Source organism: Rousettus aegyptiacus, unplaced genomic scaffold, assembly GCF_014176215.1.
Source record: "Rousettus aegyptiacus isolate mRouAeg1 unplaced genomic scaffold, mRouAeg1.p scaffold_m13_p_1, whole genome shotgun sequence".
NCBI classification, from domain to species: Eukaryota; Metazoa; Chordata; class Mammalia; order Chiroptera; family Pteropodidae; genus Rousettus; species Rousettus aegyptiacus.
In genome coordinates, this window is record NW_023416284.1 from 124,519,049 (window position 1) to 124,544,804 (window position 25,756).

Consider the following 25,756-nt stretch of genomic DNA (forward strand, 5'->3'; position numbering starts at 1 on the left):
ATACTTTCTTTAGCCTCAGCAATTTTATTAAAATACATTTTTTAAATATTTGTATAACATTGACTTTTAGTTATTTTAGTTAGAGAGGAAGTAGTATCCTATATTTTGGCCTGTTGTTGTTGATTTTTTAATCTCTAAAATGTAGCTCATAGTATTTCGCTGGGATGATATCAAGAATAAATCTTTAAAAATATGTAAAGCACCTAGGATGATATCTGACACAAAGTAGGTGCAGAATAAATGACCGCTTCATTCTCTGTTTTTCTCTGCATAAGTTAGAGCATAAACTGGTCTGTAGAAGATTCTATAAGGAAAAATGCTCTATCAGTTGGAGCCTTTTAAAAAATGAGAGTATCTGTCAGAATATCACTCCCCTCAGGCATGTTGTTTGTCTAGCGTGACTTCCAAGGTTTCATTCATGTTCCGTAATTTCATGATTCTGATAGACTGAAAATAACAGGTAGGCTTGGATAAGCAGTACAGTCTCAAGTTTAGGATAATTTAGTTTGACAGTTAAATCATTAAAACAGATGTTAAAACATTTACAAACCTTAATGAGTGCTTTTTAAATTGAGAGTTCAATCATTTTGAGAACGTAAGCGATACTCGATTGTCTAGATTTTCGACTCATAATGATTTAATTTGTAAATAGAACTAATTATAGTTCTGTATCATTATACAACAAAATATTTAGCGAAACTCAAACAAACTGGTTTTTTTTTCTTTTTCATTTGCATCGTTTTTTCCCCCATATTACATGGTCATCATTCTAATTCGATATAAGTTCTTTCCATCAGAACTTTCCTTCCCACCAACCATTAGATTCATATCTTATGACTATAGGATGGGTAACAACATAAGCAAATGTATTTGTGATGTCCTGTCTTCATTGCATTTAACTTCACTCTTAATTAATGGATAAAATTATGAAATAAGATGCTTCCCATGAGTTCTTAGAATACAGTACTTCATATGAATAACTTTTGTCTTGTGATTTCTTATTTGTTTGCCTAGAAGTTCTGGCAGAAATGAGAGGAAAGCGGTCTTATTTGTGTTAATCCCTCAGTGGGTAGCAATTGCTGTATTGTTCCCCAGCAGCCTGAGCCAGAGCTTGTAACAGAATGCTTTGTGCACTGCCTCTCTGTCTCACGCACAGACTACCCTGACCTTGGCTTTCAGTGGAGGGCAGAAACCATTTAGGAGCATTAAACAGTGTGGCTTTTATTCTGTTTGCTTTTAGACATTTTAAGTTGGTTCAAATCAGATTTCCCAGAAGAGAATCTTGTGGTGCAGCATTTCTCCAAAGATGAACAAGCTTTACCGTATCAACCTTTTACATTAGACATTCTCTCTGGGCTTGCTCTAATTTTTTAAAAAGTTGTCCTGTCATTCTGTTCAGCCTTTGTTGAGCTATCAGGGTCAACTGTGGCCTTCCTCACTGCCTTGGCTGGCTTCCCCCTCCCCCGCCCCCGCCACCTTTCTCTCTCTCTCTCTCTCTCTCTCTCTGTCTCTCTCTCTCTCTCTGTCTCTCTCTCTGTCTCTCTCTCTCTCTCTCTCTCTCTCTCACACACACACACACACACACACACACACACACACAGAGCGCCTTTCATTTTTTACCTTCCACTCTGAAAGAGCAGAATTGATCTAGAATTCGAAGGTCCCTATATTAATTTTTTATTGCCGCCATAACAAATTACCATAAATTTAGTGCCTTAAAACAACACAAATTTATTATTTTACAGTTCTGTCGTTCTGGTGTCCATCACATGTGTCTCACTGAGCTAAAATCAAGGTGTTGACAGGGTTTAGTTCCTTTCTGCAAGATTCTCAAGGGTTTCTTACTTGTCTTTTCCAGCTTCTAGAGGCAACTTATATGCCTTGGTTCATGGTATTTCCTCCATCTTAAAAGCAAGCAATAATACATTTCTCTGCCTCCTTCCATAGTCACATCTCCCTTTCACTGACCACAGGTAGGAAAAGTTTCCAAATTTAGTAATTCATATGATTAGATTGGACCCATAGGGATAATCCTGGGTAATTTTTTCATCTTAAAGTCCTTAATCTTAATCACGTCTTCAAAACCCCTTTTTCCATGTAAGGTATCATATTCAGTTTCTGGGGATTAGGACATGGGCATTCTTCAGGGCAATTATTCTTCCTACCACAATCTCCCTCCCCCTCTTTTTTTTTTTTTGTGGGATTTTTTTTTCTATTATTCTGGGTACCACCCATTCCTCTTCCTCACCACTGTGAGATATAATTATTGTAAAAGCACAAAACCTAGTCCATATGGCTGTAGACCATGGCTTCTCAACCCAACTGCTTTCCTTCAAGTTAATAGACTGGATTTTTGGCTGTCTCACCTTCTATTTTCCTCCAGCAACTCTAGGATTTATTTAGAGATTCTTGATCCACTAGGTCCTCAATCTGCCAGAGTTCTTGCAACTTTCATCAACTCCCTGTGTCATAGCATACATTGTACTTCATAGAAATAGCAGTAGAATCTCACTAGTTATGGATGTTTGGGCAATAATCTAGTACCCTATCACCTCCTACTCCTTCCTATTTTAGCTTTTTCTATGAAGAGCAGTTTGGGGCTCCTATAACCGACAAGAAATTTAATCAGTTAATCATTTAAATGTGTAAAGTGTAAGGATAACCAGATAAAAAGATATAGCCCTTGCCCTCAAGAGGCTAACAGTCTAATAGGGAGACAGACATGCAGTATGATCAGTCCTATGTATGGGTACGTGTATAGTTTGTGTGTGTGTGTGTGATAATGGAAATACAGGAACAGTAAGAACTTAGGTCTCCCTGGAGGATTCAGGGAAAGCTGTCTACAGGTGGCTGGAGATGGGCAGCAGATAGCATGAGCATGCTAACCAGAGAAGTCTTCTGCCTTCTCTCAATCTTTATGGAAAGAACTGTGCTTGTGGAATTTTTTATGTGGAAGAGAATTACATGTCACAACCTGCATTTTTCTTCTTTTTCTTACTCCTTTCTTTTTAAAAAGAACCAGTAGGAATCAGAATACTGGCTGACACCTTACCAAGAGCATGGTCTTGCACAAATTTCTTATCTACCCCCAGTTTTCCCATTGGTGGTACCCAACCCCCTGAATTTTGAGGTTTGAATGACTTAATAATGTTAAGCTTTTAGAATGGCATACAGCATACAGAAAACATTTTAAAAAACTGTTTATTAATAATGTATGACTGTCACCATTTATTATCATGATCTGTTTTGAATTACTCATCATATTTATGCCATCATTATATGGAACAAATGGCTTGATCCAGGCCAACTTTTCTCTTATTTATGGTTCTGGAGTAGCCTCTAGCTGTTGAAGGAAACTCGTAGTCTTCTGGTTGTAATGCGTAAATGGGTGCGTAGTGAAGCCATGATGGTACAACTTCAGGTGAGAGAATGTGTTTATTTAGGTTTAGGAATTGTGAATTTCTTTCAAGATAATTTATAATGCTTAATTTGTATTAGAAAGGTGATCTCATTTTTCTATAAATTCCATATTGTTTGTAAATTTGGCAATATAATATGGAAAATGACAATTTAAAGCAAACTAATTTTTACTCTGACTAAGCTACATAATAATAGTTTTAAATGAAAGTGACTGCCAATGTAGCTTCTTTTAAAATATTAATAGACAAAGTTATAGAATCAGTTCTTTTTGAGGTTAGGTCAAGCCACATGTTATATTTATTTATGACTCTTTAATGAAACAGGAAACATTGTGCAAATTACTAAATATATATACTGCTAAATTTAAAATACTAAGTATGAGCACTTTCTCCTTTGTCTCAAATGAGCAAAATGAAATCTGAATCATATCAAAGTGAACATGTGTTCGTTAGAGAAAACATGAATTCAACTTTTATAAAACCATTATAAATAATTTTGTTCTTTTTTCTACCTAATTTGATAATGTTTACATTTTAAAATTTCTTTTATTAATTACAGTATCATATTTGAATAGTACAAATACACCCTCAGATTATTTTTCTTCCAGCTTCTAGCTTTATAATGTACATAAAATTTTCTGGTAATATTTATACATATGCAACATTGACTGTATTTTTGGAATGTAAACAGAGATGTAATGTCTTCTCAAAGATATTTCTTGCCAACTGATTTGTTTAAACCTTCAATAATGTCACAAAAATTAGATATTTTTCTCACCATACCTCTGATATACTCCTTTCCCTCAAAGTATGTAAAAATCCAATAAAAACACAGAGACAGACAGTACACCAGAGTAGAGTCTATCCTGACCTAAATGAGCTTATATTATGGAAGTGGTAAGATTGTAACAGGTAAAGAATTAGACAATATAGTTTATCTAGGACTGACGGCTTTCACCTTACATGCAACTCCTGCTATTCTTGGTAGGAACTTCTTAGCATACTGAAAAGGAAGGATACTGAGTTCAGAAAAAAAGAATGAATGCCACAATCAGTGATGTCTGCCCTGGGTGCAGAAAGTCAGCAGTGGATTGGGGGTGGTACACATTTCCCACCCTTAAGTGTCTAAGTAGGAAGGGATCGAGAGAACAATAGTCCACTCATCAGACTTGTAACATAAGATCTTTCTCAATTCTGTTGAATAACTTTTCCTTGAAAACCCCGTTTTTGTATTTATATCAGGGAGGATTATCTGAACAGGATGCCTGTGGAATTGTCATGGCAATTTAACCCACACAGATATAGATGATCTACTGTCATGTGGCCCTAAATGATGTTGGATGCCTAATGTGTGAGCCTGATAAGGATTCTGTGTTCGAGTCTTAGCAGCTCTTTTAAACCTAAAAAAGTTTATATTTTTCATTAATATGACCATAACTTACTGAATGCTCAGAAACTTACAGAAAACTCAAGTTTGCCTGACTTTTAAAAAAGGGACCACACTTAAATGAAGAATAGTTCTTTACCATAATGTTATCTTTAAGATATCTTACCTAATATGAAACAGTAAACTAATGTCTGCTATTCTTGGGAACAATCAAGATATAAAATGTTCCCCTTCTGATTTTATGTTCCTCTCTACTCCAAGTTACATTTTGTAAAACATAAACAATTAAATCTGAGATTTCCGGGAGGCAAAATATGATTATGAAATCGAATGTGTTTTCTCACATCATATGTATATTGTACAATTTTGGTGAATATCAAACATTAAATCAGCTCAACAAATATTTTCATGGAGTATACCACATATGCTGGGCGGTAGAGAAAAACAGTGATGAATGGAATATAATACCCGCCTTCAAGGAACATTCATTTATGAAGAGAAGTGCTCCAGTTTGGATCATCATTGTAAGGAGTGTATATATACAGATTATTTTGCAGCTAAGAGGTGAACATGTATGTAGAATACTGCCATCATTTTTCCTCTATTTACTGTAAATCTCTCATTTTTAAGTCCATGGAAACCAGCTTGTGGTGTGCATGTTCTAAAAGAAAATGGATTCCTTAGGAATTGGAATCTGCTTAGCCACCTTTAGTCAGAGGAGACTTTGGCTTAGCGACTTGTGGTTGTGTGGAAATGAAAAGCAGAGTTATTGGGAAATATTTTCACAATGGGAGGACTTTAAAGTTGCAAAAATAGCATGAGTCAAAAATAGTATAAAATTATAATTTCTCCATCATCGCCAATAAACGTTTATGGAGAATGCCCCAAGTGACTTGACTGGTTCTGGATTTTACACGTCAGGTTAAACTTGCCTTTGCCTTCTATTCTTGCTCAGAATGTTCTTTGTAAATTTGGTGATTTAAAAAATATATATGTATATAGCCTAATGTGTCTGTGGGTTTGTTTTTTTCTTAATTTAAACTAATTTTGATGAATCGATAACAATTTATATAAGAATATAACAATTAAGAACTCAGGTTCTAGAATTGGACAGAGCTGATTTAAGATACTGTCTCTGCCACATGCAAACTGGACTAGTTGTTTGCCTTTATAATCCTCAGTTTCCTTATCTCTAAAATGAGGATAATAATTTTTTACTCTCATGGGGCTCACAGGGATCAATGAGATAATGCAAGTCAAATACTTAAATCAGCATCTAGTATATGCTCAGTAGGGGTTAGCTATCTATTTCTAGTAATATTATTAGTGTTATTTTGGTTATAGAAACCCACCTTCTCAATTTGTTTTCTGCTAATAATGCCTTTTGAAGTATTTTGTTACTTGTGAACACATAATACAAACTGATCTTTATTTTTTCAAGTGATCATTTTCATCTCTGAAACTGCACAGAAAAGTAACAAATTCTGTTACTATATATATATATATATATATATATATAATTATTATTTTTTTTAACACACACATACTACCTCCCAATACAGATAAATTTTAAGGCATCAAAACACGTTAGATAGCTTTTCTTAATCAGAGTTTAAGTGGGTTTACACTCTAGTGTATAGCCCCATTCCAAGCTGTTCTTAAATAGAGAGGAATTTGTTGACAAACTTTGTATACAGCAGATTATACCCATTCTTTTTCAGTATTTTCCTAACATATACATTCTCAAACAGTATTTATTTTCCTTAAAACTCACACTTTAGCCATCGTAACTCACTTCCATATTTCTAGAGCTTTATTCTGCGCACTGATTTTAGTACTCTTTTTTTCATCATTAGGGAATTATTAGTGAGAAAAATGTTTTTTTTTCTACTCGGTGACTATTTCCCCCACCAGTTCAGCATGAGGTAGACAGAAAAATTTATTGACTTCAGTGATTCAGAGGTCATTTGTAGAAGCTCTTCAGCAGTACATTAGAATTGCCCAGGGTTTTAAAAATCCTGATGCCTTGACTATACCCTAGAATAATTAAATCTGAGCCTTTGGGTGGGGCCAAGACTTCTGTTTTTAAAACTCTGGGTGATTTTAATATGCAGTTAAGTCCGAACCCTGTCCTAAGAGAGTGTTGTCAGGCACAATTAGATTGGAATCATTTCAGGAATGATTGGGAGCAGGAGGAAACCAAGACAGGAAATGTTGACTGCTATTTTGATAAGTTTTCATGATCACAGGAAGAAAAGAGATGGACAATAACTCAAGGAACTATAGAAGGAGATATAGCATAGTCACATCAGTAACAACCTATGAAGCATATATGTGTTAGCATATATAGCAGTGAATCTCAGCCGTTACTGAATCAACAATTACAGGGTCAGGGATGAACCTGCAGTTCTCAGAGTTTTCTGTGTAATTTGTACACCTGTCCTTTCCCTATTACCCTGCCTTCTCTCTTTATCCTTTTCTTCATCCTCTCCTGCTGCCTGTGGTCACCTTATTGTTTTACTAAGTCTCACGGGTGGTGCTGCATATCAGATGCTTGCTCTCAGAGAGAGCTGATTTCCCTCATGGTGGCCATATGGCTTTAGCATTTCTAAGCAAGAGTTTTAGTTTACCCTGATTAGACCACAAGGGTCATATTTCCTCAGCCAGTGAGTGAAGTGAGAGGAACGGAATGTGCCAATTTCGCTAAGTCAGTGGAAGCTCACTCTTGAACTGGGGGAAGTGTCAGTTTCCCCAAAAATACTTGAGAAGAGGGGTCAAAGAAGAATGGATATCTAAAGGAAAATCTAGGTACTGTTAGAAGGGAGAAAGTAGAATGGATGCTGGATAGATAGGCAGTAGTGCTCACTGCGTGGATACATGGTGTCACTGCGAGTCAATATAATGAATTGTTTTACATAGGCAAATGACTTTTTTATGGAGACATTTTGAATGGCATACAGAAAATATAGTGATAGCATTTCTCTGAGCATCAAATAATTCAGAAAAAAATCATCTTTCTATGGTATTTTAAAATATAATGTGATATATATCAAACAGTTTGATATATTGAAATCATTCACTTAAACACTGAACATATAGCAATTTATATCATGTCTTAATGAATTCTTTTTGTGAAAACTCTTTATAACATTGCTTCTGGGACGGAGTCTAGCCTTCTATCACTGTATTTCTGAAAATTTTCAGGCAAATGCATTGCTGTCCTTTTTCTGGTTACTATTTTATAGAAAATTGTGGTTCCTGGGTATATCATTTTAAGAGTCTGCAGACTGTCTAGAAAAAATGTGAGTATTAAAGCCTCCTGCAAAATGGAATCAATAACTGAAATATAAGGTTGTTTGTAAGAGGTCTAAAGACTAAGATAAAGCTCATAACTCAGTTTTAGGACTGTTTTGTGTACAGTCATAATTGACACATTTTAGGGTTGATCTATTTAATGATGATGATAATGTCTTTCAGAAAAAAATGAAAGCACTTTTTTTAAAACAGGAAAATGAACAGAAAACCACTTGCCAGTTTCTGAAAGTTTAAACTGTTAGACTGCAATCACCCCCTCTTCAATTTAGAATTAAAGTTTGAGATTAAAAATATCTGAGATAAAAAAAAAAAAACACCTATAACTCTAGTCCAATCATGAGAGAATCATCAGACGAATCCCAATAGAGGGATATTCTACAGAATCTGACCAGTAGTTCTGAAAACTGTCAAGGTCATCAAAAACAATGAAAGCCTGAGAAACTGTCACAGCCAAGGAGATGATAAGGGAGCAAGAGGACTAAATGTAATGTGGGATCCTGGAGAGGTTATTGGACTTGAACAAGGACATTAGGGAAAAACTGAAGAAATGTGAATAAACGATGGACTTTAGTTAATAATAACATAGCGGTATTCGTGAATTGTAATAAATGTATCATACTAATGTGAGAGATCAACAATATTGGAAAGTAGGAAGGAGGGTATATGAAAATTATCTTTGCTATCTTCACAGTTTTTCTGAAAATCTAAAACTATCTTTAAAGTTATCTTTTTTTTTTTTAATTTGGTAATAAATTTTGCAGAAAAGTCTCTGCTACAAGGTAACTAGCAGAACCTCAATGCCACTGCTTGACTAAGGTCGGAGTCCTATGTTCTTTAGCATCCTCTTCAGCAGCCCTTAGCTTTTTTGTTTTACCCCGTCCGTGTTCTAGGTCTTTGACCTTCTGTTCAGCCTTCCATTGGTCTGTCTGTTTCATTGTAGGATAATGTAAATAAGGAAACTTATTTCTTAACTTATTTCATGGCAGGCATGTACCGGATTTCACTAGAGTTAATACTTCCAAATTTTAGAAGCCCATGAGATAGGCCTACCATTTCCCTCCCCTCCACTTTTGCTCCTCTCCTTCCCTTTCCCCTTCCCTACCTCTTTTTTTCATTATTATTAGTTTATTATGTCTTGGCTCTGTGGCCATCTATATTCTATTGTCTTTTTTTTTTCTTACCATTTGTGTATCAAAATAATCATCTGACAGTCTTCTGAGTTTCAGCTTTGTCAAGAATTCAGGGCCGAAATTCTTTTTTGTTCAACATGTGCTGGCTCCTATTATGAATATCGAAGGGCTAACGGTTTCAAGCCCTTGTCTTCCTCCCAGCCTGAGAGATGTGACGATAAGGAAGAACTGGAGTTTTCCAGGTCCCCTGTGTGCCAGACATTGTGTGCCAGGATGGCTTTTGTTAAAGGGTACCAGGAAGGGCATTTACTCTTTCAGCAACTGGAGTTTGACTTCCTTTATTATCATGGCGATCAGTGTATATGGCAGTGTGGATGATTGAGTAGAAAAGCTAGAGCCTCACTGTCTTGTCACTTACCTAGCTGATAACAGATTCAGGATAAGGACCCAAGTTATCTACTTTCCAGTACAGTGTGAGTCTGAAACCCAAAGAAATTGAGATTTATTTTGTTACTATTTCACAAAGGAAACACTTTCACAGCATGAAAAACTTTTTTTTTACTTAAACTTTCTAAGAAATTTCCATAAATTTATTAAGGAATTTGCTTAAACTTTCTAAGAAATTAGTCTGTACACAGAGATGCTAGTTAATTCCAAATAATAGAATTTTCACATAATCTGATTTTTATAAATCAGAATTAATATGAATGGTAAGCAAATAAAAATATATCCTTCTGAACTTTGTATAATTAGGTACATAGAAAATTTTCTGGTTATATTTTGTCTTCATTTTCAGATTACCTCACAATCATTACCAAGTTGCTAAGTAGCAAAATTAACATGGGACTAGCTTAGAATTTGCTCTATTGTAATCATCCTTGGTGAGTGACAACACAGGACTTGAATGAGGGGGAAAGGTTTTTCTTTAGTGCCTTTAGATAAAGCTTATGAAAATCTGTTTCTGTTGGCAATAAAGTCCTACTCCTTGTCAAAGGAACAATAGATCGCATTTATAAAATGTGATCTTCATGCACGTTGCTACGTTACTCAGTTTTGAGCCTTTTTCTTTACAATACATAATCATTAGAAACCACTGACAGATGCAGAGATGAGAAATAAGGAAAGGAATCAGTAATGCGAGTAAATGAGAAATTGATATTATCACTAAGACACTGGATATGGTAATAAGTAGATTGCTAGAAGAGAAAAGATATTTGACTACTAGCCAAGAAAGGATTCCAGTTAACCACAAACCATAGTAAAATACTTCCAATTTTAAATTTCTTATCGTTCATTGTTTTCCTAACTTCCTCAGAAGCGGGTGTTTTAGTGTTGATCCTAAAAAAGTTTTGTACTGAATGAAATGATAATTTCCCCCAAATTACACACAAAAAGGTGATCTGTTCATACTGTGTGCTTTCACTTACTACCCTCATCCCTGTATTTTTTCATGTCTCAGATTCTCAGCAACTCTAGTGATATTCATCTCTAGTGATACTCCTGCTTTCCTATAAATGAACCCTGAGTTTACTAGGAGAACTTTGCAGATCTCTGTAGCTGCTCTTGCATGGGCTCTGTAACATATAGATATATAAAAAATGAAAACCATCTGTCACTGTCTTTCTGCCAGGGCTGGTCCGTTGGCCATCCGGCCGTCTGGGTATCTCCTCCTTTTCCGCTGCTCTGTTGTTGCTCCTTCAGGGTGCGCTCTCCCCCTCCCCCCACAGGCTCTCTGTTCATATCGGGATCATGCTAGTTTCTTTTCTGCCCCCATGCGCCTTTGTATTTGTTTTGTCACCTGGTTGGAATGCTCCTTCTGTATTCTCAGCAAAGCTGCTTCCTCACAGTTTTCAAATGCCACCTTCCCTGAGCACTCTGTACGACTTATAGCTCCCTGCTGTGTCTACTGCAGGCCTCTGCATACTTCATTTCTAGGGCTTCCTCATGCATATTTCCTGTACTAAATATTAAAACTATGAAGGTAGGAATATCATGGGCTTTGAAAAATTTGACTGACAAATGATTGAGTAAATGAATTAAAAAAAAAAAAATCAACATCAAGGTCCTCCTGAAGGTTTTCTGGAAAGCGGCATTTGCGCCGAATTAGCAAAATGAACTATGTGGATATAGCAGAGGATGGAAAAATGAGAGTTTGAGAAGAGAGGGGTTTGTTGTAAAGGTGGTGTTATAAAATAATAAGTTTTACAATGAAGATGGACCTCTGTATATCTGTTACTGGGCTGTGAGGGAAACAGGGATAAATAGAGAATAAATTTTGGGGAGCCAGAAATATCTTAACTAGGGGAGGGACATGATCACAATAGCAATGGTGTGGTGTTTGGAGGTTCAGTAAGACAGTGTGCAGTGATTGCTAAGGAATAAAAATCTCCACACCCCATTTCCCGTCTTGCTGATTTTTTTACCTCATCAGTGGCTAAGGTCATTAATGTTCCAGAGTGAACAAGAATGTAATTCAAAACTGGAGTTTAGTTAACAAACATTTACTGATGCTAACTGTTTCAGGCATTGTACTTCTAATGTTATGGACTATGAAAATCAGTGTGTATGACACTTTGCAATGTTGGTTTGTACACCTAAAACGAGACGCAGCTTAAAGATATACCTATTGATACTTGAGCCAGTAAAGACAAGTTGGCAAATAATTACATCCTTAACTAGGAGGGAGTTGTATTTAATTTAATAAATTGTAATCAATTTGGCTAGTTATCAGTTACCATATCTAGTAATACTTATATATCTAGAAATAACCACCAGTAAGAAATATGACTATCGACAACGTGGGCTTCTTTTAAGCTGCATAGAAGCATATGTTGTTTTTTTTGTTGTCAGTTTGCTTTTGATATGCCATTTGTTCCCTGGAAATTGATTTTCTTCTGCTGCTTAAGCCCACACACATAACTCATGTCCAGCTGTAACATCCTTAGATTACTTCTTATACATTGTTTTGAAACTGGAGTACAATGGCTGATTTTGCTAATTTTGCATTTATTATAAAGCTGAATTCTAGTGAAATAATTCAGTTAACAAAGACATTGTTTGCTTTGCACAAAAAGTGGTATATTTCAATCTTGAAACTAGTTCATAATGTCACCACAGAAAAGAAAACCTTCCTCCCCACTTCCCCCACCTCGAATATTAGTGTTCAGAGCTGTTGCTTATTGATAGAGAAAGAAAGAGTAGTTGCTATAGCAATTTAATAGCCTCAGAGGGAATGCGGTCATGGCCTTCAGCATCCGGCAACCCACCCAGCCTGGAGAGCCCCTCTGAAAAGAATTCCCTTCCATGGAAATTGAGTTACTGAAATAAAAAGCTTAATTTCTGTAGCTCGGATCTGTCCATAGGGTTGTTTTGTATGCTTGCCTTCTGTAATGAAAGGAAAAGTGTTTATAGTAAACATAGTACATATGATTTTCTTCAGGAATGAGGTTAAATATATTACATGTTACTTATTTCGTAAGGGTGTTCTCAAACACACAAAGCAACCTTTACTCTTTTTCATGTGAGCTATAGAGCTCGAAAACCGATTCAACAAGATGCTGATCAAATATATTTATCAATACTGGGGGTTTTCAGAGTTTCAGTTAGCGTCTTTAGGTGGAGGAAACTCATGGCATTATAGAAATCTATGCAAGCAGTGCTGGATAAAACAAGTGACTTAATACTCATGTATAATACTCATATAAGTAACATAAACCTGAAATCGGTAGTTCTGAATCCAGAATTGCTTGCAGGGCAGCTCGATGTGTGAACACTGTATTTACGGGACCGAGACTGCACATTTGCTCTGCAGCTGTGTTTAACAGTTATCAGTTTGGCGCGGAGTATGATTGTTTTGGAGGGAGAATAGAAACTTCAGATCCCTTTTGGCAGTTCTGAAGTAACTGAAGTACCTACTGCTGAAGTGAATCATATGAACTTAATTAGATTTGCTACATAATTAGTATTTGAGGAAACCTAAGGAAAATCCTTGTGGTTTGGCGATTTGTTATGTCAAATATAAGCGTGCTCATTTAGGGAACTGGGAATTGGAAATGATGAAATTCTAATGCATCATAACCCAGATATATTATATACATATATGATTTTTTAATAGAGCTCTTAAAAGTGATACTTTCCCAGGGAGGACTGAAATGCTTGTCCCAGACACTGGGGCCTGCCTGCTTTCATGCACGGGGATGGTCCCGTCTGCACACAGCCATGTCCAGTTGATGGCACTTAGGTGTGTACAACTAGCTTCACACCTATAATACGAGAGCCCACAGCTATTTAATAAACACCCCAGTGCCAGCTGGGGAGACTGTGCCAATAACCACTAATTGAAGCTGGCAAGTACAGTCTGACACAGGGAGATCCATACCACACTTAAATTTACATTTTAATTAGATATTAGCTGCTATGTCTTATCTGTTGTCTGTTGTTTTAATTGCAAAAAAATTTAATTTTATTCTCAAAAGACATTTCTTTAAATACTTCAGGTATTTTCTTTTGTAGTTTTAGAGTTCTACAAAGTAAGTTAACAGTGGAGAATAGCTATAAAATATTTACCATGAGAAGAGGATTAAATTTCATATTCCAATTTAAGTTAAGGCTAGGGTAAAACTTATAACCTATATTTATTTAAAATATTTTTCCAATCTATCAAAAAGCTGACACATTCTTTTCAAATTGCTTAGCTACCTAAGTTCATCTAGAGTCTATCATTGATAAGAAAATAAATAAAAGGAAGCAAATTTAATTTCCTGATGAAACACTTTAATACTTTTTTTTAACTTTTAGTAGAAGAAATTTTAAACTTACAGCCTACCATAGGTTGAACATTCGTTTTTTTCCTGAGAATTCATAGGTTCAGAACCCAGTGATGGCTCATGCCCTGCACTCAAGCAAACTGCTAGTAAACAAAACATAAATCGGAGCTTAAACTACTGTAACTCTAGTTAAAAAGGCCCCTCCCCCAATGACGGGGTGGAGGGGGTACTAAACAAATGATCCTCCCCCCCCACGCCCCCGTTTTTGCCCCTTCTCTTCCTAGAAACTGGCACAGCAGAGAAAGGGAGAGCTGCACGGGCTCTTGCAAAGTAAGAGAAAGAATTCTAGAAATATATTCAAAGCTATGTTTATTTGACCTAAGTTCTCTTAGTTCATTCCTTCTGAAAAGTGAGAATTAATAAGTCATTTTTTATATGATTGTTCTCAGGCAAGGGTTAGCAAATTCTGGCCCATGGGCCAAATTTAGCCCAGTTCCCATTTTTGTACAGCCTGCAAGCTATTTCTAGTCTAGCCTAAAATGCATACAGTATAACCGGTGATTAACATTTTTAAAGCTTTTTATTAAACTTTAAAAAAATATTGATTTGACTTGACAAAAACAAGACGATAATTCCACCAGTTTTTCTTTCACAGGTGTAATGATAGTACTACACACAAGAATCACCTTGCATCCAAGCAAGACTCTGGCCTACTTTTAAATCTTATCTTTCCCCATGCACCCATGATTGACCAGGAGGGCTGGCAAATACCAACAAAACTGCAAGCACCTTGGTCCCTCACTTCAACTCTGCCAACCTCAGCTCCTCACTTGTGTGACGACATAAAATTGTCAAAAGGGTTAAATGAGAATATACAAATAATTACACTTGTTTATTACTAAATAAGAACACCTCTTTGGTTATACTATTTAGCAAATATATGGTTTTCCTGTTCTCCATATGCACGTGCATATTCGTTTTTCTAAAACTGATAGGCATATGGAAAAATGCTTCTTTTCCCATAGGCAACCATGCTATTTCTCAGGATACTGGCCAGGGTGTGTTGATTAAGCACAGGATTGTTTGTTTGTGTCTCTGTGTGCTTATATACATCATTACGTGTGAAATATGACAAATAGGGAAACTCCTGTGATCTCTTTGGGGTCGTCAGTGCTGTATGTGTTAGCCTCTGATTCCTAATTAAGAGACCTGATGAAATTAATCTAATTCAACTTCAAATAAATAAAAATAGTAAATGCTCTGGTCCATCTAAATAAATTATGTGAACATTACTATTTTGTGTGAACTATATAAATTTAGTTAATCCAAATTTATTAATAAATACTACCTTTGGGAAATTTTAATAGTATATTTTTTTACTTAACTGTAAAAAAGTATCCAGAGCTAGGTCCCAAGTCACTAACCCCCTCGTTAATGTATTTATGGTTTTAGCAGGCTTATTACAAATTTGTTCACACTGAGCAGGCAATACAGACAGTGTTAGCATATGTGCAGACTTGGGTTCCTCTTATAAGTCTACAGTTTACTCAGTATTAGGAGTAAAAAAGGAGACATATGTATTTTATCCCCTAATTCTATCTAGCTTCTTAAAATTCTAATATGAAAAAAATGGGTGTATGCAAATGCATAGACATTCAACCTGAAAACTTCTTTGTAAGAAATATTAACCAACTTTAAAGGTAGAAACATAAATATGTAAATATAATAAAGAGGAAAATATATTTGAGATTCTGTATTTTATTTTAATTGGATACGGACAAAATTACAGTTGCCTGACTGTTTTAATGAGTAGGTCAAATTCAGCATGTTAGCAAAAGTCATCCTCATATAAATAGTAAGAACACTTAAAGCCTTTTCTTACTTAGGTCAGAGATTCCTGCCAGAAACTTGTTTGCATTGTTAATTTGTTCAGTTATTAAACTTTGAAAGTGCTGCTACTACAGAGATCCAATTAACGAGGTTTTGACCACATCTCTCTAATAATTGATAATAGCGTAGAACATGTCTTTCTGCTGTGCTTTTCTTAGTAAAACTGCAGTAATCTAGTGACCAGAATTAAACTGCTGAAAAATAACTCGGTCTTATTTATTCACTTAGCAAAACCACGCTTAAAGACTGTATTGCTATGACACCCAAGATTAACTTATTTAAAATAAAGTGAGTTTAATTAAAATGGAGTGAGTTTAATAGACACATCTCTTCTGGCATTATGTAGATAAAATGAAGTTGATTATTCCCCTTCCCTTGCCTTTTTTACATCTAGCATTTGTTTTAGCATTTTTTTAAACATAAACTAAAACACAAACTAGAAACCTAACAGTTTTAAAGAGAAGGAAAAAGCAATAGAAAGACATATTGTAACAGGGGTTTCATTTGTAAAATAGCAAATATTTTATGCATTATTATTATTTTTTATCTAGCTTCTCAAACTTTTAAGAAGATGATGCCAGATAGGGGGAAATCACTCTTTTCTAGTAGTTTCGTTTTATAATTAGTGTTGAAACTTAAAAAACAGGTCGAAAAATTAGGAGAGTGACAGATTCTAGATTTTTAATGCAGGTTTAATCTCTCCAACTTTAAAGTAATACACACACACACACACACACACACACACACACATTTTTTTATGAGACAAAGGACTCATCAGGTTGCTTTTGCCAGAATTGATTTCTGCCTTCCGAGTACCATTTAGTGGTGTGTTAGAATGCTATACAAAGAATTTTGTGGAAAAACAAACAGAAAAATTGAATGTTTTGTGGGATCATCAAAAGTTGCTCTACAGGAGTATTTTAAATTTCCTGGTGCCAAGCCAAGCAAAAATCCTACCTTACAGAGAGCGATTTGTTCATGAGATGAGCCAGAGCTGCAGGTCGCTTATGTTTATCATGTGTCCACAGTCTAAAGAAATTCCACTTTCAAACTTGGTGTCGTTGATGCCTTCTTCTATAGGAAGAATTTTGAACTATAAAATTTGAGAAGCTTCAGTCGCTGTGGAAATTTGAGAGCATTGCCTTTTTTTCCCTCTTCTATTGAATAGAAATTGTTTTAACAAAAGAAATGCAGCCACAGTACATTTTAATGTCAAATGTGCACATAGTATACATATCTCAACAGAATTTAAACTTTAGACTTTTAAAGCGTCAGAACATCACTGGAGACTAATTTCAGCAAATAAACAGAATAGGTTGTAGGCAGGTTAATGAAGAAATGTTTTTTTTAGCTGTTGTTTCTCACAGGGCTCTTCAGGTGACAGTGGTGAGGCAGCTTTGGGTCATAGCTCAGGACTGCATCTAGCTAGGGGAAGGTTTGAAAACAGAACTAGAGGTTTATAGGTTTTACCTGGAAAACCAAAGTGGTCTGGATGGAGTGCTAGTTTTACCTTTGTGATTGCTAATTTAGTTTTTTATGAGAATTAAAATGAGTTAACATTTATAAAGTATTTGGTGTAGTCCCTGGGCCATAATGAGCACTCTGTACTTTTTTAAAAAGTGATTTTAGGTAAGATTATAAATTCTAGAAATGAGTTGTCACTTGCTTTCACTTATTTTTGATTTTAAAAACAGTGAAATTTATAAAACTCATTTTGAGAAGAAAGCAATTTACATCATGTAATAAATTATTGATTTTAATGTTAAATTTTGATATTGAAATTTGTTCTACTTCAGTTACTATATTGAGATTCATAGATAATTTTACATTAACATGTTTATATTCTGACATGAGTATTGAATTCAAATCATGAATTATTTCTATGCATATTTTAATATCATGCTCCAACTTTATGATAGATAGCTAGACTGTATTCAGGGAAACCTGTTTAGATCAGCAATACTATTTCTAACTTCAGAAAATAAGCTTCCATTTTTAAAATGGAATTGAAATTTAAATGAAAACCCTAAATTAGAATTCCGTTGCATTCTTTAACTTGCTGAAAACAATCTTAGGAAACAAAAATTATATCAAATTGCCAGTAATTTTCATTAAACAGAATTTTTTAAAAAGTCAGCAGACATTGAAGACATTCCAATAAAGTTAAGTAATAGAGATCTCAGTTTTTAATTTAGTCAAGATTATGATTTTACTTGGAAGCTTTACTGAAATAGACTTAATTATAATGTTGCAGGTGTCATATAAATCTATAAAATTATATTCATATACTGTTTTATTTAGTTATATTGCTTCAATTGTGTCTTAACAGTGAGAGACCTCATATCAACAAGAGTTTGTTGAATGCATCTCATGTACATGGTATTAAAAAAATAAAATAAACACAGCTCTAATGTTTGAGGAGCATCCTTTTAGTTTGGGGGTAGATTAGGGATTCTGCTGTCTGAAGAATTAATTTCACAGATGTGTGCTATACAGAAAATTGGTACAGACTAGCATGTATATATTTTTAAGCTCTTTTAAAAATATGCTACATACTATTTAAAGTATTAGCTTAAATGAAAAATAGTTTATTTTAAATTAGTAAGGTTGCCTTTATTTAATTCAGTAATGAAATTAATTTGGAATTGCTGGCATAGTACCCTCACAGATTTCTGTGGTTAATTTGCTGAGAATGTATGATTTAAACTACTAGAGTCATTTTTTTTTTTTTTTTTCGTATGATGAAACTCACGTTTTGGCTATGGGGAAGTTTTCATGGCAGATTTCAAACAAATTTAAAGCAAATATTTTCTGATACTATTTGGAAGCTGGGAGAAGTTTAACCTTACATAAATAACTAGGACTAATAAACTTATAATCAAAAATAAGTTTCTAAGTTCATGGACTTTAAAGCTATCCAATATACATCATTCTGGTGTATTAGTTTAGTTTTTCTCGTATTTTTAAAGTTTAACTCTTGCACTGCTCATTATGACCCTCTACTCATTATGGCCTCTAGACAACTAATTGCATTTAGAAGCAAAATCCCCAGTGTTTTATTATTAATGAAAATTGACAAGGACCAAGTGTTATTGATTTCAGGTTTAAAACTAATTATGTTCACAAATCATTTAAAGTTCTTAATGTTTTCTCTTAGAGAAGAAATGATAACTCTGTGATCCATGTATGTCTTGTTCAGTGCTCATTACATTTATAGCTTAATTTACTACCCCCCCCCCAAAAAAAACCCCAAAATGTATTCTCATAGTTTAAATGTGTTATATGTTATAGTGGTGTAATAACAATTACGTAATATGACGTAGAGCTTTATTTTGTTTGAAAAGTAATTTAAAAATTAATTTTTTGAATTACTACTCTGAAATTAAGCTGGGGACTGATTTTTCTCATTGCTCCTAGGAGGAACATTAAATCCTGATTTATCAGATAATCCTCTAAGCAGTGTATGTCATTTTGGACTTGTGATGTGCTTCTTACTAGTGTCTTGCTTTTCTGACTTTCCATTAAATGTTCAGAAAAATTAGTTGAATACTTTTTCAGGAAAAAAAAAAGGAATTTTGTCAGCCAATCTCAGCTTAAGAAAGTAGGAATGTACACAGAAGACCTAAATTTTCTTATCTCACTTTGAACTTCATAACTTTCCAACTCAAATGATATGTATTCTTGCACAATGGGCTATATCCAGCTTTCTGTGATTAGAAGGCCTGAGTAAAAATTATTCTAAAATTGTTCTTAGAAAGAATTCTGAGCCCAAAATTGCCTTGAATTAAAAAACAAAAGCCTATGCTTATTTGAAAAAACAAAAGCCTAATAATGATTGCTTTAAAAATAAATGATATCTATGAACTTTTTTCTCAACTCATTTTTTGAAGTTGTATGCCTTGATTACATTGTTATGTACTAGGCTCTCTTACTTGTAACCTTCCAGGAGCTGACTGGCAGCCTATTTTTCTATAGTAGCACAACTTGGAGGGAATTTTTGCCGTATCCGGAGCTCTTGACTTTACCAGCCACACTTAAATGTCATTCCAGCCCCAGCAACTGGCAATTAGTGTCGAGGCTTCCTGCTTTCCACTAGGGGGCAGCACCAGGCCCTGCCTTTCCTTGAGGTCTGCGTGTAGCCCACCCTACGTCCTCATGTAGTGCTTAGTTTTGGTGTTTTCTTACATTTTTAAGGCATAGTAAATGTTCAAGTAAATGGTAGCTAGCTGTTCAGACTCTGTGTTATCACAGATATTATTTCTCAGGGTTGACTCTTCTGTGTACCAGAATCTTGTCTTCAATGATTTGGTCTATCATTTCAAATACCTTGTGTTTATTATATAAACTTGGAAAATTTTAATAGGAAAACTAAAAAACCTAGCAGTTATTGAGCACCATGATGTGTGAGGCATGAAACCAGGTACTCTTCATATGCTACTGCACAATCTAGAGAGGTAATTAGGCAAGATAACAATGCTGTTACAAAACAATCGGATGATACAATAGCAGAATTTTTAATACTTTTGTTTTGCTGTTGAGTAATCAGAGGCTTGGAGAGGTTAAATCATAGTAGAACGATTTCCTCTAGACAATTCCAAATTCCATGCCATATCAATTATATTATGCAGCTTTGCAATAAACACAACAAAAAGATTTATTGAGAGAGACTAAAGCCACAGTATGGAATGCTGGAGACTGATTTCAGTGATGTAACTCCTATGACACAGTGACAGGAGAATCTATGATTGATGTACTTAAAACTCTGATGAAGAAATGGGGTTAAGTGTTGCGAGACCTTGAGTGAGCCCAGAGAAGCCCCAATTTGTATGTATTTACATATACATGTATACAGCATATAACCTACATTATATTCACCAAAACATAAGAATAATTGCAGTACAATTTTTAATAACCTATCAGTAATATTTTATTTATCTTAAAACAATAATGAATCATTTTATTTTTTTCTTATCCTCTTTTACCTCCTAGAAAATTTACAGGATCTCTGTCCTCTGCAATTTCAACAAGATACTTTTTGAAACAATAAATTTGTTTTGTTTTGTTACAGAGAATAGGCACATAAAGAATTCATTTTGCCTGCTGTCTATGATTTTTATGACATGGAATTGTTATTTCACATTGTCTGCTTCTTTTCTGGTTATAATATGCATAGCAAGCCAGATGGCTAATATATAAACAATTTGAGTTATGCTTATTTGAATCATTTAGGATAGCCTAGGAGGTTTCTGATCCCCAGGACCATCTGTTTATTCCTAGGGGCATTGCCTTCATACTGAGGTATGTCTTAGCTTTTACCTAACTTCCTTATCCATATGGAAGAGGTCTCTTAGACTGAACTTAAACTGAGGTTCTGTTGTAAAACTTTAATCCCAGCCTGCCTTCCATTTCATCATTTTAAAAAAATTTCTACTTTATTTTTTTGTTGTTATTGCTATCCTCAATAGTAGTGCTTTAAAACTGCAGAAGAGTGACTAAGAATATGGGCTTTATAGTCAGGTTTCAGTCTTACTTGGCTATGTAGATAGCTTGGGCAAGTTCCTTCACCTTGGTTTCCTCATCTGTGAAGTGGGATATAAGACCTTCCTCATGAATTTGTTAAAACAATTAAATGAGATAAAATAAAACTCATTCATTTATTAACCATCCCTGCAGTATCCTAAGTACTGGCTACTATTCTTATGAACATATTTTAGAAAGAAAATTCTCATAGTTACAAAAAAGACATATCCAAACATAATTTTAAGTACGAAATACAGAGCTTCATGCAAGGATCTCTTGGAAGGAGTATCTATTTTTCATTAAGTACCTGATTATTTATGTGAAAGCACATACAACAACAAAATATATTTTCATTACTAAATAAGTAGTTTAGGGTTCACTTTCGGTCCTTTTCACTGGATCCAGGGTGAAACTTTGGACCACGAATAGCTGGAGAAAAGTTCCCCTTGACACCTATCTGGGTTCTCTTCTGTTGCCCCTGCTTAATGTTACACTATGATCTGCTTTGGAACCTCACAGTCACACCTGTCATTATTCCACGTCTAGCTCCCCAGACAGAGAGAGAAAGAGAGACCAGAAACGGACACTTCCCATCTTAGCCCCTGTGTTGGATACTACCTGTAATCCTCACAATAACCCTGTGGGCTAGGTAATTAATTTTTCCTAATTTTATGAGGATTACCATTTCTGAGTCAAAAATCATTAGCACGGTTTTTAAAGTATGAGTGTGATTAATGGAAAAGAAGAGTATGATGAATCGATTGTTTTGAAATTTTAGGATACATGGTTGCTATAGTTAGTATGTCATAATGTATATAATAAATTGAGAGATATACTTTTTGGAGAATTAATCTGGTACATCAATCAACAAATCTGCCCATGAGATTCAATTCCCTCTCTCTCTCTCACACCCCCCACCCCCCACCCAGCCCTCTCTCCCTCTCTCCCTCTGAGTGTGTGTGTGTGTGTGTGTGTGTATGTATAGCTTCTGTATGAAGAAAATTGATGTAGAACAAGGATGTCCTGTTTCAATGGTTGCCTGAAGAAACATATGCTCACACATTAATCATTTGTATGTGAACCAGTTCAGTGGGAAGGAACTGTGTACAGCTGCTTGACCCAAATATCTTATTTCTAATTGCGTTAAAAAAAAGTTTTAACACAAGTCCACAGAAGGAATAATTTGTCTCTTTAATATACTTTAGTAAATGTTAAAATTTTAAACTGTTCCAGGTGGTAGATCATAGTCATCTATGATTTTTACAACACATTTATATACTTATAAATAGTATGGAATAATCATATAATTCCATGTAACTTACAGTAATTGTTTCTAAAGGAAGTGCTACATATAAAATCACAATTTTTTGTAACATAAAATAGGAACTTTTATTCACATAAGAAGATAATTCTTTAGTTTTTACCTTTATTTTATTTTTTCCTTTATTTCCTTTATGTCATTTAATCACAAACCTACTTTTGTGTCCTACAAACTCCAATATTTATAAAGTACGAGGTGGAGTGCTTTATTACTTCCTTACCACTCTCAGCCTCAATGGATGACCCTGGTTTATAGTTCAAGTGTGAACTTGCAGACCTTTTTCTATGCCTGTGCAAAGATTTAGATGTATTCCTATGAGGAGTGATTCTCATTCTTGAGGAATTAGAAGTATTACTGTTTGAAACAAATTTTAAGTTTGATAATAAAAGTAGAGTGATTTTCATAAACACTGATAGATCATTTTGTTGTAGGACAGCTTTCCAGGGTACTAGTTAGAAAGAAAAAATTTTATAACAAGTGCAAAATCAAAGGCATTTAGCGAAATATTTTGCCCTTGGTTTTCTGTATTTTGCAGTGTCCATGGATATTTTGTTTATGAAGAATGCATTATTCAGTGAAAATGGAAAATCAACTAAAGTAGGAAAACCTAGTTAATCCCAAATTGAAAATTTAAATACCTTTAAAATTACTCATTGCAATCCAGAAATAATCCACTTGATCTGCCATCTCTTTGGGACTTCTGAGTAGTGGAATTTCTTAGGTGACTCTTTAAATCTTATGTATGCAAGCTTCTCAAGTTTTTGAAGATTTCCTGTTGCTAGGAAAGTCAACATTTATTTGTTACTGGACATTATTAGTCACAGTGATTATTGGGGACAGGGAGAGGTGTGTAAATGGTCAGTTGGTGCCCTTCTGAGCTAATCTGTCCCATTCCTGTGCCCTTTCTGCCCTAATATATAGGAAGAAATATATACAGAAGGTAGGGACTGAGCATCGCGTATCGGGATTTCTTCATGTAAAAATTTCTGCCCAAATGAAAATTTAAAAATACTATTAGTAAAACATGAAAGAAAATGTAGACCTGCTCAAATCCTTGGTGAAGCAAGGCAATGTAGAAAGTGGGCATATACAAAACGAAAGGTTTTATTTTCAGGTAATAGCCGTGAATGGGAAAATTAATATCATCTTCGTAAGAATAGTTTAATCATATTTCTCTCTTTTTCGTTTTTTTACCTCTCTAAAAATTTTATTTTCTAATTTTACATTGTCACCTGAATATTTTTTTTTCTGAAGAAAATTTACTACAGAATTTTTCTGTAGTTGAGATTTTACATTTCTATACTAGATTTCTAGCCTCATGGAATCCATAGCCTCTCAAGGAAGACAGATTATTGGGCAACCACAGTGAGTGGATTGTGCTGTGGGAGATCAGGGCAGAAGCCCTTTCTTTGTCTTTGGTGGTACAGGGTTGGGGAGATGTCAAGAAAGGCTTCCCAGCAGAGGTGACTCCTAAAGTGAGACCTGAGAGATGCGTGCACATCAGACTGAGATCAGTGGGCTTGCGGTGTCCGTGGCCAGGGGACCAAAGGCATCTACAGAAGCCTGCTTATGAGAGAGACCAGGACACAGTCAAGTAACTGGTAGAACTTCAGTCTGACTGTGTAATTACAAACATTTATTATGATGAAAGTAATACATGTTTATTGTATGTAAAATTTGAAAAATACAGGAAATAAGAGAAAACATATACCATCACTAATTTTGAGCTGCAGAGTTTACTGTGAACATTTTGTTATGATTTTGTCATGCCTTATATTACATTTATATTTGTAGAACAGCATGTTTGTTATAATTCCAGTTTGGCTCAAATAATATATATAGGCATAAAATACGTATACATACATGAAAACATATTTTAAGTAAAACTGGGACCATTCAAAAGATGCTATTTTTTATCTACTTTTTAAACCTGCTTTGCTTTACATTCTAACATGCTGAATTATTTTAATTCCCTTAGATACAATTGTATTTTAAGTTGAAATATTTCATATCTGGATAAAAATACATCTTAAAGTTAACCATCTGTTTTCTTCTCTGCAGGAAGAATGTTTCCTGAACCTGGAGGCTCCTATATCAAGAGTCTGTGGGTATGATACACCGTTTCCACACGTTTTTGAGCCATTCTACATCCCAGACAAATGGAAGTGCTATGACGCTCTTCGAAAAATGATTAACTATTGACCACAAAGGTAAGTCTGCCCTGCATTTTAAGAAAACAAGTGTGGGGCCCTGTGCTATTACCCAAGGAACAATGATCATCAGTGTGTTGTATTTTGGTAAATGGTAACTTCCAGAACAAAACATGTCTTGCTGAAAAAAATTTAAATTTATAGTATATTTACATTTAATAGAAACATATCAAGCATATGTATTATCTGATTTCTGTAAAAACAATGCATGCATCTGTTAGCACTAAATAAGCACTAGATGAGGATACTCTGCAGGGGTTTGATTGCAAACACACCCTACCTTGTTGTCTAACTTTTACTCTCATTTCTGTACATTTTTATGAGCTATTCAAATTCTTCATGAATAGGAATAATATCTGTTATTTAATATGGACCTTCAAGCACCATTAATTTGGACTCCAGTGATTTCAACTATATGCTGATTCATAACATTCAGAAATTTGCCTTTAAATTATCTGAAAAATAGGTTTGTTGAACAAAAAACCTATTAAATGTACATAAGAGAAATTTTTCTTTTATTTATTTATTTATCTATCAATCAGGCACCTCTATCATTTCCAGAATCTTTTTGGGATGTGAATGGTTTTAAATTGCAGATAATCAATGATATTGTTTCATTATAATTTCTAAGTCATGCTTATCTGATTCTTCAGCAGTGTTAGTCTAGCAACAGTGAATGTCATTAAAAGCTGTTAGTTTTCAGGGTTTTAATACTGTAGAAGTTGCCATCACTGACACTGATTTATTTTATCTTCAGTATTTTTTAAGTGGTTCAGACCTATAGATAGGATTTAATGC

General features: G+C 34.7%; 1 protein-coding gene across 1 annotated transcript in view; it reads left to right on the forward strand.

The window, feature by feature from the left end:
- BCKDHB (branched chain keto acid dehydrogenase E1 subunit beta) overlaps positions 1–24,958 on the forward strand; it is a 178,102-nt gene extending 153,144 nt beyond the window's left edge. The window contains exon 10 of the mRNA XM_016149613.2: positions 24,810–24,958. Coding sequence (XP_016005099.2) covers positions 24,810–24,950 — 141 coding nt within the window. The 3' untranslated portion in view covers positions 24,951–24,958. The remainder of the gene's footprint in view (positions 1–24,809) is intronic.
- Positions 24,959–25,756: the final 798 nt, after the last annotated feature.